At 35.6% G+C, this 22,602-nt stretch overlaps 1 protein-coding gene across 8 annotated transcripts in view; it reads left to right on the top strand.

Annotated features, from left to right (window-relative positions):
- Positions 1 to 22,602, top strand: part of ADGRB3 (adhesion G protein-coupled receptor B3) — a 577,118-nt gene that overhangs the window by 228,903 nt on the left and 325,613 nt on the right. For all 8 annotated transcript variants that reach the window (XM_072142190.1, XM_072142192.1, XM_072142193.1 and 5 more), the window contains 3 exons: positions 496 to 660; positions 10,159 to 10,323; positions 13,098 to 13,262. In XM_072142190.1, coding sequence (XP_071998291.1) covers positions 496 to 660; positions 10,159 to 10,323; positions 13,098 to 13,262 — 495 coding nt within the window. The remainder of the gene's footprint in view (positions 1 to 495; positions 661 to 10,158; positions 10,324 to 13,097; positions 13,263 to 22,602) is intronic.

The raw sequence follows: 22,602 nt of genomic DNA, 5'->3' as shown, positions 1-22,602 counted from the left end.
AAATATGTACCTAGCTGAATGATGTCATGGTAACAAAGGAGAAAATTCTGTTCACTATGGGACCGACTTTAAAAGTGTTCCCTTCAAGGAATTGTGAAACTTGAAAAAGCCGTTCACACTTGAAATCGCAGCGTTAATAATGAAGAACAATGAAATTCTAGTTTATATAAATACATATGTTGGCAGGTAAATTACACATAACATGAAATGCTTAATATTCATGAGGTCTTCTATTGCCAATGGTAAAGAAATTAGGTAAATGCATGATGTTATACATTTTGAAATGCTGTACAGTTTATATGAATACTTTATGCGGAATTAGGTGCTAAATGTAACTGCAAAACACAAATATGGAGCAACAAGTACAACAAATGTCATTGTGTTTCTCTATTTTATAGACTTGTATGCTTCTTTTCAAGACTTGAAATTATTAATATTATGAACAGTAGTAATGCTTGTATTTCATAGTAGTATAATGTCTTCTCTCTTTTGCAGTAAATGGAGTCTGGGAGGAATGGTCACCTTGGAGTTTATGCTCCTTTACATGTGGAAAAGGCCAAAGAACAAGAACAAGGACCTGTACTCCTCCCCAATATGGGGGAAGATTGTGTGGTGGACCAGAAATTCAGCATAAGCCTTGCAATATTGCTCTTTGCCCTGGTGAGATTAATGGACATTTATAAAAAAATTATTTAAAAAAAATGTTAAGAATGTTTTGTCAAGTGATAGATAACTATACAGTATATGTCTAAAAGATGAATCATGGCTATCCTATCTTATAAAATACTGCTTTTTATGCAAAATAATAACATCAGAATTAAACTGACATAAATGGATGCAAATCAGGTTATTATTTTAAATTGAACACTTTTGTTGCTATAGATACGGTTTTCAACAATTCAGGAGAATATATAGTAGAACTAAAGCATAGTGCTTTGTGCCACTGCTGTTCTTTTTATCAGATTTAGTTTGTAACTCAAAAGTTCTCTGTAACCTTATCTCTTGGAGCCTATTTGTCATAAGTATCCATTTGTTCAATTATACCTATGTCAGAATTGTGACAGTCACGAAATAACACAGAAATAGAGGAGGATTGCTTAGCAGATGCTGCAGCAATAGGAAAAACTAGGCATGAAATCAAGAAAATACTGTACGTTTATGAAGAAAGTTCTTCATGTATTAATCTTTTGAAATACAACTGAAATATTTTGCTTACATTATAAATATAATTAAAACTCTAGACTCTTTCTACACTCCCATATGCTACTTTAAGGTCTTAGTATTGCTTATATGATATTATGTATGAAAGCCGTCATACCTTTATGTTGTCTTGTATACCATATCATTGGTTGATGTTGTACATTGACTGTTATGTACTGAATAATTGTAGTGTCCCTACATGGTGCCATCTGAAGGAGGCTTTGTTTTTGAACCTTGTCAATCATGTATACTGTTTGTTCTCTTTCATATAATACTTCTAACCCTCTTTTATGTTTTCTGACCAATATTGTTGTCAGAACTGATACTATATTACGTCCACAAACACAGTGGGGGAGATTTATTCTGCTTTTTACATAAAAAGAATGAAAAAGTCACAAATCTAGTTGCATATCTTGGATTTTGGGACATTTTGAGACTTTTGCAACCCACATGCCAATTTTTAAAAGGTGAACGGCATAAAAAGCAAATGCGGGATACCCTGGAAAGCCAAATTTAGTATAACCTGCACCAGAAGCTACAGCAGGTTGGAAGCTCTATGTTATCCCAGGTGTGGTGTCTTAATAAATCATCCCCAATTTGCACTGCAGTTTCTGCCACTTGATTGTTTTAAGAAACTCACAGTTTTTAGAGCAAGAGCAAAATGAATGTGATAAATAGAATTAAACATCTTATTTCATACATGTTCATCAGTTCCACAGCAATTAAATAAATAACAAAACACTCCCAAATAAGGTGCAACTTTTTCTGAGTATCCTGAAGATGTTATACAATATCATAGAGAATCTGTAGCTTATACTTCACAACTATACATCTGAAACTTAGATCCCTATAAAACAGTTATTATCCACTTATACAAGCAGTTGCTGAAAAATGCCATACAGTGTTGCAAGAAAATTGTATTGTCCTACACAGATTATAAATTCTATGGACCGCATATACGACTTTTAAAAGGTTTTTTATCACAACTAGACTTAAAGCCATTGTGGCAATCAACTATCACAGAATTTTGTTGCTGCCACCCAAGGCAAGCAGCCAACTTTGCCAGAAGCAATAAATATAATATACTGTGGTAGCAAAAGCCTTACAGTATCTTAAAACTGCGTAGCTCTATTGTATTCATATACTGCAATATTTATCAGCATGGCTGTGAACTAAAACTTATATTTTTATTAGATATACCTTAAAATATACAAAGGTCACAGGTTGTGAATTCTAAAAAAAACAACAACAATCCGTACTATAGACGCCGACCTAGGCGACTATACTGATCACCACAACCCCCAACGGTAGTGGATCAAACAATGGGGATACCACGTACCTGCAAATCACGGTGCCATGCACCATACCATCCAAAAAATACCTTGCAAAGAGGAAATAAAAGATGGTTCTTACCACAACTGGTAATGGTCTGTAGTTGTGTCCAGTGGTCAGCTGTGCTGTTTCCAAAGTATGTGTATTGACGGGAGCATTAAGATGGTAAAGGACATACCTGTATATGTTAGAACCAAAAACGTCACGAACTGTAACAAGGCTACAACTGTCCCTGTCCCTGTCCCTGGTGTGGAGCCCCAGGCGTTGATCCCTATCTGATGGTGTAGGGATCAGATAGGGATCAACGCCTGGGGCTCCACACCAGGGACCCAGTAGATGACCCTACACTTGGGTTTATCAGACTATTTACTACACCCCAAGGGATGCTCCTCTACATTGGAGACCCCATGTTTTATTGATTCCACCGCAATCCCTCTGAAGAACCTACAGCAGGAAGAAACGCGTCAGGGAAGGGGAATGCAGGGTGTTTTTTTGTTTTTTTTTCTAAACTAGGGCAAGTTATTGGGACTGCCCTTGTCAGGGCGGGAGCTAATCACACCTGGGGACAGGGACAGTTGAAGCCTTGTTACAGTTCGTGACGTTTTTGGTTCTAACATATACAGGTATGTCCTTTACCATCTTAATGCTCCCGTCAATACACATACTTTGGAAACAGCACAGCTGACCACTGGACACAACTACAGACCATTACCAGTTGTGGTAAGAACCATCTTTTATTTCCTCTTTGCAAGGTATTTTTTGGATGGTATGGTGCATGGCACCGTGATTTGCAGGTATGTGGTATCCCCATTGTTTGATCCACAACCGTTGGGGGTTGTGGTGATCAGTATAGTCGCCTAGGTCGGCGTCTTTAGTACGGATTGTTGTTGTTTTTTTTTTAGAATTCACAACCTGTGACCTTTGTATATTTTAAGGTATATCTAATAAAAATATAAGTTTTAGTTCACAGCCATGCTGATAAATTTTGAATATTGAGTGAACCAGAGGCAAAAACGTCCTTGATTTTGGGCCATAATAATACATGCTTTGTGTTTCATATACTGCAATACGGAATCATTACAGGACTGTTTTATGAAGACAAGATTCAGCATTTATGAAGACATGATTCCATCATTGAAGACAATCGAGAATGGATCTGGAATTAGAGCTCCAGTCTCTGTTTAGTGGAAAAAATGGAATCTGTGGCTTAGCTCCTATTCATTGCTGGAATCTGCTGATTGTTGCAAGTCCTTCCAATCGGATATTGATGGCCTTTTTTTAGTTAGATCATTATTATTACAAGAAAGATAAGGTTAAAGTTTGTTAAATTTGTACTTTATATGGCAGGAGTTTACAGCATTTTTTAAAATAATACTATTTACATGCTATATTCTGAGTTAGGATTATATTTTCAAAAACTCAACTGTTTTAACCAATGGCTGCAGAGTTCAGTGACCTCAGTATAAAATAGTTCATTGACCTCAGTGACTTAAGAGTTAAGGCTAAATTTGATTCATTTGTACTTTATGACATGTGTTTAACAGTATTTTCTTAAAATAATCTTAATATGCTATATTATGAGGTAGGGTTATATTTTGAAAGACTTGACTATTTCAACCAATGACTGCAAAGAGTTCAATGACCTCAGTAACTAAAGAGTTCAGTAACCTCAGTGACTAAAGATTTAAGGCTTATTTGTTTTAATTTGTACTTTAAATGACAGGAATTTAACAGTATTTTCTTTACATAATCTCGATTTGCTATAGTATATTATCAGGTAGGATTATATATTCAAAAATGTTAATGTTTTTAAACCAAGGGCTCCAAAGAGCTCAGTGACATCATTTAATATGTATATAAAATGAAATTATCCTTAAAGTATGTAAAAAAATCTGCCAGACACAATGTTGTGTTGTAATAAGCTCCACTTTGCTGCATAATGCAAACTGCCACTATTTATTGATGACACAACAAAGTTTAGACATAGGAGCAAGTCCTTGTATTGTCTGACCTATTGTACTGAATCGTTCCATTAGTTTATTGGCTTTTGTAAGTTGGCATACAGCAAAGAAATACATTATTAGGAGTACTCTCATGGTGTTGTGTGACATTCAGAGGGATGCTGGAGAAATTCATGCAAATCAACACCCTCAGCTTAAAATTTGTAAAGATTTAGAGCAAGAGCTATTTACGTGTGCATTGTTTATTTTGTTTTGTTTTTTGCCTTATTCTCTTATAACAACCTGGAAAGGCATCACACAAGTAAAAGGCTTAGCTATTTTATTTGTCTTTGTTCACTTTCCTGCTATTCAGAAACAAAAGGGCCAAATGACTGGCACAGAGCCATAACAACACATGGGCATAATCATAATCTTCCTACAGAAATTGTTTGTAGGTATTGAGGCCAGCTGGCAAGGGCATATATCAGTCGGTCTTACAGAGGATGGATTAGGACAGCAACATGTGGTAATAAGACCAGAATTTTATTTTAGGTGGGAAAATAGCAGATGTACTCACTTCATATTCAGGCAAAGTGATGTAGAAATGCATTACTTTCTATAAAATAAAAAAAAGTTTTGCACCTGTTCTAAGCCGCAGCAAAATTACACCTAGTGACACTAACATTTATGAGCAAGAAAAACATTCAATGTATTTCTAACTTAGGCAGTGACAGTTCAGCAGAAGTGACCTTTTGTGTTTTACTGCCATACACTAGTTACAGTGCTCTTTTATAATCTTCCATTGTAGGCAATTATCCAGGTTTAAAATGATAGATAGTGGAGCCGAAGCCCCATTTTATGACCCTACAGCCTCCAAAAAGAACAAAATATAAACCAGCATATCCTTTAGATAGTTTTTCATCAATGGCACTATCTTGGAAGCATGAGAGGAAAAAAAGATTTTATTGTCTATGAGAAAGCAAACAAGATAAAAAAGCAATTTTCTAGCTAATTTTCTTAAAGTACTGTTGTTATCTGTAGACATATTAACTGCAAAGGGTGTTACAAGCCAGTGAAATGGATGGAAATGGCCTTCTGTTCAAAATGAACGTACACATTAATATTTTTCTTTTAAGATGAATGTGCATGTCAGAAGTAATATTGTGTATACGTGGATATTGTCAGCAACATTCCCGTAATTCTAAATTAGCCCCATATTATTAAATTACAATCCATGCAATGTTCCTTAATGTACAGCGAGAGCAGGATTGTTGCATGAACCCCACCATGGCTGGATACATTTATTTTCCGATATCTGTCTTATAGCTGAATTGTTTATCTCAAGAACATAGGGGGTCATTTTTCTCAGTTCTTTTTTCTCTCTTATATTTCCACAAAAATTAGCAACTTTCTCAAACACCCAGCAAAGTGTGCCAGAACATATTTTTTTGCTGCACCTCATATATTTTTATAATTCAGAAGCGGATGTTTTAAGAGTTGCAAATAAACTCTAGTCACAAGCAATTTACAATCAGTGATTTACAAATACTTTCTTTTATTAGTCAAGTTAAACCAAAACAGGGGTAAAGCTTTGGGAGTCTTTTTTAATGCAGATGAAGGCCTCTGCACTGAAGGTCAGTCTGAAAAAAGAAAAGTGATCGTATGAGAGTCAAATAGTGGTGACCTCCTGATAATATGGTAACATAAATGTAACATCAGAGGCTCACCTTGTTAAATATTCGTTCATCTCAAGGATCGTAGTTAAGAGAACTCTATAAGCCTACTGGAGGAAATACCCAAGAGTGTTCACCTTAGCCTTTTGTGACTGTCAAGGTAGTCAAAATGCGGTCTTAGGTGAGAGAGGTAAAGATCCAAGTGCTTTAGAGTTTAAGAGAGGGGGTGACTAATAGATATCGGTCCATCTGGGCTTGAGTCTTAGTGACAAAAACGTCATGTAAGTCCCTATATAAGCCCTATTTAGGACATCAACTATTACACCCTTGTAACCTAGCCTCGGGACTATTGAGTTGAGACGGCTGCTAACAGGAGCTACACTATCTCCTACGGCTGAAACATTACCTGGCTTTATTCCACTTTCCTGTCACCCCCTACGATACTAAGGGCATTCATAGAAGAACCCAGCGTTCCCCTGATGAGCCCAATAGGGCGAAACAAGCCTTGTCGGGATTGGGGTTCTCTCTCAAAAACCTATGATATTTTTTCTCGACCCTTACTTATGACAATATATGACGCCGAAAGGCTTCAAAAATTACTGGAATATCCCTGCTGAATAGGTCTTTAATAGGGGCAGTTATCGCAGGGACAGGTTCCTGTCGGGACTGTGTTCACATAGGACCATAGTCCCGAGGCTAGGTTACAAGGGTGTAATAGTCGATGTCCTAAATAGGGCTTATGTAGGGACTTACATGACGTTTTTGTCACTAAGACTCAAGCCCAGATGGACCGATATCTATTAGTCACCCCCTCTCCTAAACTCTAAAGCACTTGGATCTTTACCTCTCTCACCTAAGACCGCATTTTGACTACCTTGACAGTCACAAAAGGCTAAGGTGAACACTCTTGGGTATTTCCTCCAGTAGGCTTATAGAGTTCTCTTAACTACGATCCTTGAGATGAACGAATATTTAACAAGGTGAGCCTCTGATGTTACATTTATGTTACCATATTATCAGGAGGTCACCACTATTTGACTCTCATACGATCACTTTTCTTTTTTCAGACTGACCTTCAGTGCAGAGGCCTTCATCTGCATTAAAAAAGACTCCCAAAGCTTTACCCCTGTTTTGGTTTAACTTGACTAATAAAAGAAAGTATTTGTAAATCACTGATTGTAAATTGTTTTTCACTCCTCATAAGTGATTATTCTTGGGTCCTCATCCACTTGAGTTTGATCCACCCCCGCCCGGGTTTACTGTATTTTTTCTAGTCACAAGCAATCCTAATCCAAGCAAGGCATTCCTGTTGGAATGAAAAAATCCAAAGATTCAGCTCCTGACAAAGTAAAACTACCATTATTGGTCATCATATGACATCCAAAAGCAATATACAGGTATACAGGTCAACACGTTTCTCTTATTCATGACTGATTAGTCATTGTTATAATAAAGGTTTGTGCACTTGCGTGTCCACATGACCATGGACAGATTTCTATCTACTGGAAGAAAAACATAGAAGCTTTCTATAGCAGGACAGATAGCAGAGACCTCGAAAATTGTGAGGAATTGATTCAAAAAGTATATTGGAAAATTTTATTCCTTCTCCTTACACAAACAATATCAATTATTTGCTGAAAGTAAACAACCCTTTTTAGTCTTTCCATCCATTCCATAGCCAAAAGGTTGACATCCAGGTAAAACATCTTCAACAGGTTGGTCTATTACAGCAGTGGAGGAAGCTCTTACTCTCCATAATTGTTAAATCACAGACATTTAAACAAGCTCTGTGCAACATGCATTAAATAAGTCTGTAAGTGTAGCCTGAAAAATGTGAAGAAGCTTCAACTTCAATATAATCAGAAAATGTGTTGATTCCATTTAGCAAAATGTATGAAAGTGGACAATATAAGATTAAAGATGGGTGATTTGGAGTGATAAGATTAAATTTATAGACTGGGCTCTAATGGGTGCAAATTCTTTAGAAGAAGCCTGGTGATATTTGGTTCTTTTACACCTAAATAATAACTAAAATTCAAATTTAAAATAATTTTAATTTAGGTTTTTATGAAAAAAATTAACATTGCTGTAACATTACAAGAACCTGCATAACTAAACACAGTTCCAAGTCAAATTTAAATATAAGAAAGCCAGGATGATTGTCTATAAAATAATGGTAGTGTCACATTCAAAGCTATATGGTGAGATATGGAGCATGAAAGTTAAAAGTTCAGGACATTGTTACACTTGGGTGTGTCATTTAGGTCTGAGAGATAAAAAAATAGTGATGTGGCTTGGGGGGGGGCTGCATATAAAAATAAATATGTACTAAACTCCTTGGTTTCTCCCAATGCCCTGCGCCACCGTCTCTCCATGCCATGCTGCTGTTTGTTTACAGGGGAACAGAAGCTCCACTCAGACACCAACCAGCCAGCCGCGCCCATCTGTCCATTGTTCCAAATCTGTATAACGAGCAATGAGTGCAACTTTCATGCCCCTCCTGTAAACAGACTGTGGCATTGCACAGAGAGTCAGCAACACAGGAAAACAGATCAAGGAAGTAAGTACATGTTTATTTTTGTATGCAATCCCCCCCCCATTCCTTATTTTTTATATCTCTTGGACAACCCTTTTAAACAGTCACACATTAATAAATTACCCTAAGATAAGTCCATTAAAGTGTGCAGACTATATTCTTACTTTAATGATAGGGCCACATAATACCTATTGGACCCCAGATTCTTTAGTCAACTTCAGCACATCAACTTCTGTACATCCAATCAAAGGGAGGGTCTCAGTTATGAGGAAAGATTAAAACAACTAGATTTATTTAGTCTGGAAAAGAGATGACTATGATGGGACATGATTAATTTATATAAATATATGAATTGTCCTTACAAAAAATATGGTGGAAAGTTGTTCCAGATTAAATAAAATGAAAGGACGTGGGGGCACTGTCTCCATCTAGAGAAAACAAGGTTTAATCAACAGAGACAACAGGACTTTTTTTACTATGAGTACTGTCAATCTGTGGAATAGCCTGCCTCAAGTGCTGGTCACAGCAGGGACAGCAGAGAGCTTCAAAAAGGGCCTAGATGTCTTTTTAAATCTAAATAACATCGATGGTTATATTATATAGAATTGTTTCCCTAAATCCCTTCCCCATCCAATCCCTTCCCGTCCTTGGTAGAACTTGATTGACATGTGTCTATTTTCAACCGTATAAACTGTGAAATCATGTGAATTCTAGAACATATTTACATATTGTCAGTATTGTCATTTATGTTTCTAGCTGCTAGTGAATACAAAGTTCATGTATATTAAAGTTCATGGCAGGGAAGTGGTCTGGTAGCACCTTATATTGTGTTGTGCTTACAGAATCTCTGTACCATCTGCTTGGGGGTCTGCCAGATCATATACTTCCATTAAATATTACTTTTATTTGCATATTATGGTCAGAGAAGGTGTTTCTGCCCCAACAGAAACATGAGCCTCAAGTCTCATATCGCTGATTTATCTCTACCATTCTAAACTTCTTCTGTCTATTCAGTTAAGGGTAGGGAGAACACTATGGCAGGCAATATGATAATATATTTATCTGGTGGTCTTGTGCAAAAACTGTGGGATACTATAAATGGCCGCATGCTTAGGCACTGTGTAAATGCACTTTAAATTCCATTGATCCCACGTGGAAAGATCTTAAGTGATAGTGCATCCAATTGCCCGACAACTTGGTACTTGTTTGCACATGATCTATTAGACGTATCCACCTATACAGAAGCTCCAACAATGTATGTATATGTTTTCCCATGAGAATTTAACTGCCTAAATCATCCAGATTTAAATTAGTACTATCAAGAATATACCAATATTTCTATTGAGTGGATTCCAATTACAGTCATGTATATTGTGTTTTTATACTTTTGCTTTGCTAAGTAGTCATTCATGAAATTCTGGCTGAAGTTTCAGCTGTTGTATTCATAGCCTTCTATGTTTGCTTGTTTTATATCCAGTTGATGGCCTATGGCAGGAATGGAGTGCTTGGAGCCAATGCTCAGTAACATGTTCCAATGGCACACAAAAAAGACAGAGAGAGTGTTCACCAGCATCCCACGGTGGCTCGGATTGTAAAGGACCTTACAGTGAGACAAGAGAATGTCATAATCAGGATTGTACAGGTAAACATTTGGACATCATTTAATCCATGATATGACTTCGGAGAATACTATGAAATCCAATATATTATCTCATGTAGTTTTTATGGGTGAAAAGAGAATAACATTGTAGAAATATATCAGTTTAATAGTTTTTCATACCACAAGATATTGTGTTTTTATAGCTAGGATGATACCATCAATTTTAATATGTGAAGCATTTTGATATTGCTAGAAAGGTGCAGTATAAGGATGGCAAAAAGTAATCTGTGATAAATATTAAAGTGCATCAATAAATGTATTCATTTAGTACCAAATTAGATGAAAGAGTCTCTTTCATCTTTTTGCAATTATTTTATTACATGGAGCCTCCTCTGGTGGTTTATGGTTTTAAGCTATTATAGTTTACAGATGAACACTATCATTTACATGAACAGCATGTATACTTTATAATGTTGTCATATTTCTGTTTACATAATTATAGAGGATATAACCCCAATTTGAAGGTCATTATCATAATAATTAATTATGTTCCCAGAGTTAACATGCAGTTCAGAATCAGGAAATGTTCACTTAGTAGAGGCAAGAAATTAAAAATATTCCTTCACATTTTGTGAGTAATATCACCATTATATTTGACCTCTGTTTAACTTATGGGACTATAAATAATTATAACATGTGTACTTCCACATCCTCACTGTACTGGGCTTATTAAAAGTCAGCTAGGTGATACTCCAGGGATTTGTTTTTGCTAATAATTAGAAAGATACCTGGAACTGTGCTTCCCCTTTGGCTTTCCGTAGCTGCTGGTGCTGTTTTTTAAATTAGCACAGGAAATTCTTAATCCTATACCCACTTGTCAAAGGTCAAATCGCATTTTCTTGATATCATTAAATTGCCACTTTAATATACAGCACATTGAGCTGTACATGATTTAACACATATGTGGTCAAATTACAATGTTATACATGAATAAATGGTCAATATAACTTCATTATCAACTTCAATCTGATTGAAGTTGATGTTCTCATTACAGATAATATTTATATTTTATATTAAAATGCAGTTTGGAAGAAAGAATATTTAAGTCAATGCTGAAATTTATTATACCATGTTAAAGGCATAGTCACTGTGGATCGATGAGATAAATTTGCAACAAAATTACAAAAGCAAGCTAAAGATTTGTGCAATCTAAGAGGTGTATCTTTTTTCCAGGTATTTTGCAGTAATGATAAGGCAAAATTTTGTCAAAATGTTGGATATAATTATTGATTCTTTGAATGTAATATTGTATTTTTTCATTTGTTTGGCCATAAGAGAAATAGGTCAAAATTCTGTCACAATTGTGATTTTTGCTTTTCATTTCACCTCAATTTCATATTGTTAATGAGAAAACTAATTCAGTTATTTTACCACCAGAATCAATAGATCCAATTGCTAATATTAAATGCTGTGGATGGAAATTAAGATGACTGAAGCAGTCTCCTCTCTTGGTTGTTTGACTGTCTCTGACAACAAATTAAACCAGTACAGAACTTCAAGAAATGTTTGAGGAGGAAGAATATATATACAGTACATTATATGAGTCATTAACCCCATAGCGCAATATGATGTACAGTACATGTACGTCAGGAAATGCGTTCAGTTGCTGCATCCTGACGTACATGTGCATCTCCACGATCGCTCGGGCTCAGTAGCAGAGCCTTGTACGATCACTACGGGAGCTCGGCTGTATATGACAGCCAGGTTCCTACAGTAAGAGCTGGTTTCTATAATGGAGTAATTTATTTGGTTTTACTAATATTAGGCCTCTCAAATTTACTTGAAATCTAATTATTTGCCTGTAAATATAGGTTTTGGCGCTTATCATAAACATGTGAAAAATTGCAACCACATTTCTAGGCCCCATAACATGCCAACACAAAGCAGACATTTGGGAAATGTTATTTATAAAGTTATTTAGGTGCTATAACTATCTACTATAGAAATAGAAAATAAAATAATTGGGAAACATGAAAAGCATTATCAGGACAGGATGGGAAGGGAGAATAAGCACTAAAACTAAACTTCTCAAACTGACCATGCCTAATTTGACAACTGGATAACAGTCCCTACACTTAAAAGCCACTTAAAAGCCAAGTCAATACTGGGGTGTACATTAAAATCAAAGTCACCTATAGAACATATGTAAATTTTGAAGCTTCTACAGAATTGTATTAATGCCAGGGGATAAACAATGAACCTTGGTAGGGCCCGGATTGCGCCCCCAAGGGTAGAAGGTGTTGGTGGCATCCTAGGTGATCACCTATCCTCGCCTACTCTTCATTCTGATCCTGATAATTTTTTGGATTCAAATATCATTCATAGGCTTTTTGGGCAGGATGATCAGTTTGACAATAATGGTATCATTGGTGTGGAATTCAAATTTTATAATATTGAAAGTTGTGTGACAAAATTTTGATGATGTTCATGTTAAGCCTAAAGAATTTAAGGTTCTTCCACTGACATTTTTATGCTACAGACTATGATAAATATACTTTAGGAGTTGAATATTTTTTTTTATTTTTTTTTTAAATGGGAATATGTATTATAGTATGTAGAAAAGACTAACATTTTCCTTCAACATGAAGTTTCTTCAATGTGTTTTTTTAATTTCACCTGTGTAGTCTAGTTACCAAAAAAAAGATGGACTTCCATTGATCATTTTTTTCAAACTATCTAAATAATCAATAATACATATATTTTCTATGGTTCACAAATGCTTATTTATAGTATAATACATTTGTTTTTGTTCCTAGCTAATGGGCAATGGAACCATTGGGGACCTTGGAGTGGTTGTTCCAGATCATGTGATGGAGGATGGGAAAAAAGAACAAGAAGTTGCCAAGGGATTACTATTACTGGCCAGCAATGTGAAGGATCAGGAGAAGATGTCCAAAAATGCAATGAGCAGAGATGCCCTGGTAAGTAGAATTAGAAATACTTAAATACTTAAGAATTATTTAATAAAGTTACTGGCATACAAGCCTTAACTTGAAACTGCCCCCTTATGCCACCTCCAAGCCAAGTGGTCAGTAAGAGTCATGGAGTGGGCCATGATTTGCGTGGCTGCATTAGTTATAGCCTGCTTCTGTACCTGGCAGGGTCTGGCGTAGAATTGATCAGTGCTCACGGTCTTTCGACTTATATATTAAGAAGTTTGATCCTCGTAGTATATCTGGTTCAATCTGGAGGGCAGGGTTGAGAAGCCCATGTAAGTTTACACAATAATTTACCTAAATGTTTTCAGGTTAGGAAGATAGATGGATAGATAAAGTGGATGATGTGGTTACATAAAGAGATACTGTTGAGAATGTTTTTCATGTTTGCTATGAACAGTTGGGTGTTGTTAGCAGTTGAGAATGTATAAATCTTTCCTGTATACAGCTCCCATCTGCGTTCAAAACATTTGTGAAAAACTCATTTATGGATAAAGAACTGACAGGCTGCTTACAGAAGAAACATCTGCAATTGTCGGTGATATCAACATGTTACTATCCACACTTGATTCATTTGCGACTTCCTTCACGATAATTAAAATGAGACATGTTTATCTAATCTAAAAGCAAACATGCAGAGATTTCTTTCTCAACAGTTAATTCAAACATCTGCATGTGAAAAACAAGAGCAAAAAAGGCCGACTGTAATCCTGTTTTCAAAGGTTGCCACCTGCTGTTAATAGAATATTTTACAAACACATTCATGAAAGGAATAACACAATGATTCTTCATGATGATACTTTCTAAACTCGATGGCTATTAACGTACTTCTACTGTATGGGATTCATATGAGAAATATGAAGAGTTTTATCTGTGTTGTCATCAATGAGTATGATGCTGATACATTTTTAAAATACTATAATGACTAGGAATATTCATGGGTGAATGTATGTATGATTTACCTACCTGGTGGTGAGTTAATTGCATTAGGGATTTGAAAGGTTATAGTGGTTTCTAAATGCTGAACAATATAAAATGTCAGGTAAGTTTTGGATTCTAGTTTGATGACAGCAGGTTGTGACCTGAGTTCTTCTGAGAGTTCACAATTTAAGTGCAGTTTTCTGCATCACTGTACTTGTTTTTCAAAGCTATGTGTCTGGTATTCTCTGTGGTCAATATAGGATCGTGTCCCTAATCCTACGTGATAGTAAATTTATAAGCATTAAAAATATTGTGTCAAATGCCAAAAAGATAATGGTTTTCATGTCCATGTTGTTTAGTTAATTTGGCTTAATTACACAAAACCACAGCAAGGCTTATGGACATAAATGATGCTGCATGGTTCCTGAAGAAAATAAAAAATTACAATTTGTGTTATATCTGTTGGCTCAGAAAGAACCATGAAAGAAATCATAGTGTAATTAAAAATGTATTAGGCAAATGATTGTTTTGGGGAAAACAAATAATTTACAATGTTTTGTATTATTTATTACATCTTATTTGGAAATAATTGTAACTGATTATGAGCAATCATGACATCACTGTGGATTGGCAGGCGGGACCAGGGTAAAATACAAAGAGTAGGGGCGTGCATATATAATCTAAAAAGGTGCGTTCACAGCCCATGGGCTGTTTAGAATGGGATGTTTAACCCCTCCTATCTTCTCATCGCATTCTAAACAGCCCATGGGCTGTGAACGCACCTTGATGATCAGCTCCCGAGATCGAGTGACGTGTGACGTCATATAGAGGGTGTGAACTATTCAGACCTCCCGAATACACGTCACATAGAGGGTGTGAATTACTTAGACCTCCTGATTGGAACATTTGTATTTCCCACATCCACACGAATGGGGAACGGCACAAGAACTATGAATGAATGAAACCATAGGGGGTGTGTCTACAATACGGAGGAGAGGGTGGAATGTTTTGAGATATATCATATTGGGGAAAGGTGTGCAGCAATATACATTTATCGTCCTGGTAGAATATTTTGTTAGCTGTATGTATACTACTATATTATGTTTACATGTAATAGTTGTAAAATGGTCCGATATACTTAATTTGCATTAGAATAAAAGATAGTAATTGTGCTATAAGAAAGGTATAAAAGGATTGAAGGGACATTAGCCAGCAACGCCCCGGTAGAAGCCGTGGTAGCGAAACCCTAGGTCTGGTGAACTAGCGAGACTGGCGTCCGCATGGTGGATTTTATATGCACATTTTTTACTTTTCCTTTGTGAGTATGTTTTATCTGAATACATTTTAATCAGTTGTAACATACTGCACTATTGCTGCTTAAATCTTTTCTGTAGTAGCCCTACATTTATTGAGTGGCTACAAGATATAAGAAAACACAGCTGGACTGTCTGAACAGTGGTCTATCCTCATCCAAATATTGCTTGTGTGGAACTGCACTAGAAAAGTTTCCAAGAGAAAAAGTGGAACGAAATTGTGGATTCGCCAAAGGATATACAAGAAGACATATAAAGAGCTCCGGTCAGACTGGTTTCTTTTTTACTATTTGTTGGACGTGGGATCGATCCGTGACTGTGAGGTAGCTCCCAAAAGGGTTAAGTGTGCATCTCAGAATACTTTGATTTGCATATATAATCTGATGGCGGAGCCATTAGCCACGGCAGTGACATAGGACGGAGCGCCTACTGCTCATTTTCCTGTTTCTACGAAGAATGCGGCTGTTCAATCAAAAGAAAATTGCCATATTGTTTGAAAACAAAGGAGCATGTAAGTCTAATAGTAGATGATGTCATTTAAGAATATGTCAATATGACTTTATTGTTATCTGACACAAAATGGGGGAGATTTATTAGGATATGTATGCCAGTTTTATAGTGTACAAGCCCTGAAACAATTGCCATTACTGGCGGTCCACCAGTAATTGTGATTATTTCCCCCTTTACACTACCTTTGCAAACAACAGCGTGTGTCAACAATGATTGTCATCAGTGGGTGCATGCCACACACAGATATGACAATAATAAAAGAATGATGGGGCCTTTAACACAGGCAGGAACATGACCCACTCTATAAATTGTTTCTTGGAAACAATGTCAGCTCATGCACAAGTCCAAACGCAGCCATAAACAATGTCTTATTATTAAGGGATAAATGTGCATTTCTCTGTGAAATTTCACCATATAAATATACTATTAGAGATCTCAAAGTAAATAATAATAATCCTTGCTCAAAAACAACAGCCCTATACATAGGATAAAAAGTCCCAAAAGCTTTATTTATAAAAGCAATGTTACAATAACAATGTTCAATATGTAAACAAAGAAAAAATGCACATCATTATCAGTATCACAAAACATAAAAAAGGATAACATGTACCGCTAAGAGGAAAGGGAATGGCAACAGAGGCTGAGTCAAACCTTTATGTCCCATTGATGCTAGGTCAAAGCCATCAATCATAAATATATGCTATTATATAACTTCATATAAGATGAATTCATCAATGTCACCTAGTTTGTATATGTAGAATAAACACCAAATGATTAAAAGAATCAGGTGACCATGGCAAACAAGGAGAAGTGACGTATTGTTAAGTACCAGTTGGCATTGGACCATTCACAAGGGAGACCAAAGGGCTGAGAGACCCCAGAAAGGGGCAAACAATCACAGTGACACCCTGATGAGCTTTGTCAGAAGGACCTGTGCCTGTCACTTTTTGTTTTACATATACAAACCAGGGGCTGAAATTATATTTTATGAATTGGTTAACATGTATTTATTGTTGGTGGTTTTGACGTTATATCAAGGGTCATACAGATTAGTCTCTGTTACCATTTACTTTCCTTTTAGTTGTCCGTGGTTACCCATGTTTAGTGATACTGAAATCTATATGTATTCTTTGTTTAGTGGTTATTGTTACAGTGCATTTATAAAACAAGATTTTTGGATACATTTTAGTGGCTGTTGTTTTTGAATGTCTGCTAATGGATTACATCCACTATTGTGTGTATTGGTGGGGCATTGTTTTGTTGTGCTGTCTTTATAATCATCATTGGAAAGAAGAAAAGCATCTCTTACATCAGCTGATATTACTGGCTGCTAGTTTCCTATTTGATTTCATATATATATATATATATATATATATATATATATATATATATATATATATATATAAAACAACCTTTTCAGTTTTTTTTCTTTCATGGAAAATAAGGGTTCAAACAAAATAGTTTGTCTTCTTTGATGTTTGGTCTTTTCAATTTTATTTATCTCTAGTAGGCGAATCCTCCCATAGTTATGCAGGTGTATTCATCTCTATCAATTATGTTGCAGCTGGGTTTTGCTAGAGGTTTTTGTAAGAGCAGCTTCATGTTTATTGTGCTCATTGTTCTCTAACCTGGGTTTCCATGGCTTCCATTAATATCCAATTGAAAACTATTCTGAATTTTAAAGTAAGTGCCATGAATGCCAGTAGAATTTCCCTATGAAAAACTTTACCATTCAAGTTATTTGAGACAAGGAAAGGGAAGGTTGATCCTTATTTGTATAATTCCCTTTATTAATGACAGACAGCAAATCAGATTACAAGAATGAGAATTCCACCGAATGGCAACAGATCAAATGGAAGGTTGATTCTTCATTAAGAAGTTACAAACACATTTTTCATTTATTAAAGATTTATATATTTACTAGAAAATAATAATAATTGCAATGCCAACAATTTTAGACATTGCAAACCTAGACTCGAAAATCTAAAATCTAGAGCACCGTTAGAATGTTATTAGCTATTAGTTGGCTTACATTATGCTAAAATTCTTAATCCAAAATCCAAGAAATTTTACAGGCAGGGCAAATTACTGTATACACAATAATGTATTATGCAAGTGTTAAAGAGAACGCAGGTACAGGGCAGGAACTGGCCCATTCCACCGGCAGCTGTGACCCTCTATGCCCACATGGTGTGGAGGTGGTGTAGCTGCAAATATAATCACAATTTTTTACAGTGCACATTATTTCAGTGCTTCTACTCCAGTAACTAGGGTTGAAGCTCTGATAAATGCACTCCTCCCCCATATTTGTCTCAGTTATTTATAGTACAACATCCACAATTTAATATTTGTGCCTAACTAAGTATTAGATACATAAAAATAAAACATTAATATCAATAACACATGCTAGTTTAGGGGTTCAGTTACAGATTTTGTACAGTGTAGCATATTAGGGTGCAAGTGGTTATGGATAAGATTCAGCCACATTTATGTGGAATTATTAGTGATGGGTTTTCTATTTTTCAGCTATACTAATCTTGCCAAGTTGCCTGTTGTATAGAATTCTTTTTCTCAATCTTGGAAATAGCAAATGGCTGAACTAATTTCTAAAGTAGAGAAAAAGAAAAATATGTTTTTAGCAGGCAGGCGCAAGCAAGCAACTCTACTGCGACCAGAGTTAACAACAGCACAACAGGATCCTTATACGGTGCAAACCTTTAAAGTAGAGTCTTAATTTCACTGAGTAAATTTTTTCAATGTTTTATGAATAAAGTAGATACCTGCAGATTAGAATATATCATCTGCAGTGTCAAGTAAGTTATCAATGTTGTGGAGTCGACAGTAGTCTCAGGCAGGCTTTAAAATAGAAATCATTGAAATTTGCTATTAAAATTAGGATTGATTATAAATAATGAAATTTTAAATTCTTGTATTTTGTGCATCTCTCTGTCGTATTGTCCTACTCACCTAATCATGTAATGATGACATTACATGTCCTAAATAAATGAGGAGCAGCTGACTGTGGTTAGAACTATCAATTGAATATTTGAATATATCTGTATAGTTAAAACTATTTAAAGGTGTTGTCAACTTTCAGCAAATAATTGATATGGTTTGTGTAAGGAAAATTACACAATTTCCCTTTATACTTTCGATATCGATTCCTTACAGTTTTGTAGATCTCTGCTTGCTGATCAAGCCGTTAGTATTGCAGATAGTAAGCAGAGCTGTGTGATAATAACTCCTTGTGTAATTGCCTGTCCGTCACATGACCATGGGCATATTGATATCCACTGAAAGTAAACATAGAAGCTTTTAATAGAAAGACAACAGGCAGAGATCTAGAAAATCATGAAGAATTGATACAGAAATTATATTGGAAAATTGTATAACTTTTCATTACACAAACAATATCAATTATTTGCTGAAAGTGGACAACCCCTTTTCACTCGCCCCCTTACAGAATAATAATAATAATTTAAATTATTAATTGAAATGCTGGGTTGTCTTCTACTATAATTTTCTGGTTCAAAGGACTATGTTTTGGAAATATTGCACCTTTCTGATCAAGCACTGTCAACCTCTTTAACATATTTAAATGTGCATGATATTAGTGATTCTTCTATGGGCACTGCTATTCGATTATTTTACACTCCATACTATGTGGTTGGCATAGTTTTATGTTGCAAAGAACTAATATTTCTGTTTTAAGTATAGTTATACCTGGAATATTTCTGTGTGTAGACACTGGTTTACGGGATAATATATCTACAAGGTGGCACTAATAAGTATTTGCTATGTGTTCCTAGGTATGCGGTAGTCTCTGTGAGCACTTCTATATAGAACAATTCATGAGTGATAATACATTCAAGAGGTTTGGCAGAGAAGCTGTATTGTCTTGAGACTTAAACCACAATGGCTTTTTGGGAGTATGATCAGGTTAATAAGTGATGGAGCTTACAGCCATGAAATGTGATGTAGCATATGATCCTTTCATTGTTTTTTTTTTAGTTCTATTGAATGGCAGCTACTGTAGTTATTATTAGAGCTTCCAAAAGACAGTGGACCAGCAACAGCTGCAATCTAATACTACACAGGCTGCATGTACTCATGGGAGCAGTCTTTACTACAAGTGCTGTATATTTGTCTATGAAATTAGTTTTGATAAAAACAAACATGACAAATCATGACAAACATTTGTGTTTGTGAACCGTATAATAATAATAATAATAATTTATTTAGCGCACACAGATTATGTAGCACTGCACAGAACTTGCCAAATCAATCCCTGTCCACAATGGGGTTCACAATCTAATCAATCTACCCGTATGTTATGGAGTGTGGTATTTGTACATTGTCATGAGGTCTCCCCTCAGTCATCTTTTTTCTAAACTGAACTTTGTAATCTGTCATTGTATTCTAGTCCCCTCCATTCCCCAAATAAACTTGCTGTTCTCTGCACCTGTTCCAGCTCTTCTATCTCCTTTTTAGACACTGGTATCCAAAACTGTATGCAATATCTCATGTGTGATCTGACCAGTGATTTGTATAGGGGCAAAACTATAAGAATCTATCACTCGCTTGATACACACCATAATTTTATTTGCTGTAGCTCTGGTCAGTAAAATTAAGTTTACTATCCACTAATACCCAAAAGTATTTTTCAGCTCCAGTTTTACCAAAAAAATGATCTATGTGATGCTATACTATCGGCCTCAGTATTAATCACTTTACACAGCTTAGTACCATCTGCAAATATTGAAACTTGACTGTGTAAACCCACTACAAGGTCATTAATAAAAATATTAAAAAGAAGTGGCCCAAATACTGACCCCTGTGGAACTACTCTGGTAACCTCAACCCAATCTTAGAATGTGCCATTAATGATGACCCTCTCTTAATTAACGATGATCCACTAAGCCAATTATTTACCCAAATACACCGATTTTCCCCTAGTTCCAGAAGTCTCATGTTTGTACCAACCTTTTATACGGCACTGTGTCCAATGCCTTGGAAAGTCCAGATATACCACATCCACAGTCTCCCCCAGATCCAGTTTGGAACTTACCTCCTCATAGAAGCAAATCAGATTAGTCTGACAGGACTGATCTCTCATAAAACCATGCTGATGCTGGGTTATAAGGTTATGTACACTGAGATACACCAGGCTATCATATCTAACAAACCCCTCAAATATTTTTCGCACAACAGAAGTTAGACTTACAGGTCTGTAGTTTCCAGGATTGTTTTGTATATTAGTATCACATTTTCTATGCACCAGTCCTGTGAAACAGAACCAGTCCTCAGGGAATCTTCAAATATTAAAAATAATTTGTCTATCACGGTACATAGTTCATGCAGAACCCAGGTTGTATGCCATCTGGTCCGGTGATCTGTCTATCTTAGTGTTTGTGTGCACCATAAAATTTATATTACTTTATATTTACTGCATGAATGCTGATTTCATTAATATGTAACTATTAAAAGAAAAAAAAACTTAGGCCATAATATATTTTATGTATATGTAAGAAATCATATGTTAAAAGTTTTATATATAAGAAAATTCTATACTGTATATGGTACATAAAAGCATCTTCTTCTGGAAATGTGAGACTTGCCTTCGTGGCTTCCACCAGTAACCAGGTTTTTTTTTTCTGACCATATTTACAGTACATACTATAAATATACAAATCTTAATAAACAGAAGTGTCTGTATGTAGTTACCCACTATTGTCCAATTAATCTTTTCAATCATTTCACACATTTTAAGGTTGGTCTGTCAGCACTATGCATTTCAAAAGATTCCATTCAGCAGAATCAAATGGAGTTAATTTGGCATTATCAAAATACAATATTTTCAGAGCTAATCCTTAAGCAATAGTTGCACTGAAAAAAATAGTAAATAATAAAATATGAGCCTAAAAAGGCTCTTATATTCAGGCAGTGAGCACCTTAACTCTTAACGCTCTTTGACTTGCCTTTACGTCATGGAGCTGTTTAGGATGTATAAAGAGGGTTCACGGGGTGAGCCTTCTTCATGCAGACATAGGGTTTGCTGCATATTGCAGCAAACACCCAACACTAATACACTAATACTATCAGTGCTGGCGCCAATCAAAAAAATAAATAAACAACTTTAATCATAAGCATGTTAGGTATTACCGCGTCCCAAAATGTCCAGTCTATCAAAATATTATAATGATTATTTCCTGTGTTGAACCCCATAATGGTAAAAAGTGGCCAAATATCCAAAATGCCCTCAAACAGCTCTATACATGGACAAATTTAAAAAGTTATAGATTTTTAAAGGTAGGTATCGAAAATGCATGAAAACAAATGCATTAATTCATCTCCTGTAGCTCTATTAGCCCTAAGCCACATATTTCCCGTTTTTATACAGCTACAGTGAATATTTCTGGGGTTAAACTTACAGTATGTTTTCTAATATGAGCAATTGAGAAATAAGAGTTAAAGAATAAGAAGCCTTTAAAGAAGCCTAGTGACATGACTAAATGACCAAATACAGTATATATTTTTCTAGAATTTGCATTGAAAAATGCCTGGCTTATAAAAGCCTCTTA

Source organism: Engystomops pustulosus, chromosome 3 (assembly GCF_040894005.1).
Source record: "Engystomops pustulosus chromosome 3, aEngPut4.maternal, whole genome shotgun sequence".
Taxonomy (NCBI): Eukaryota; Metazoa; Chordata; class Amphibia; order Anura; family Leptodactylidae; genus Engystomops; species Engystomops pustulosus.
This window is presented reverse-complemented; position numbering and strand designations above follow the sequence as displayed.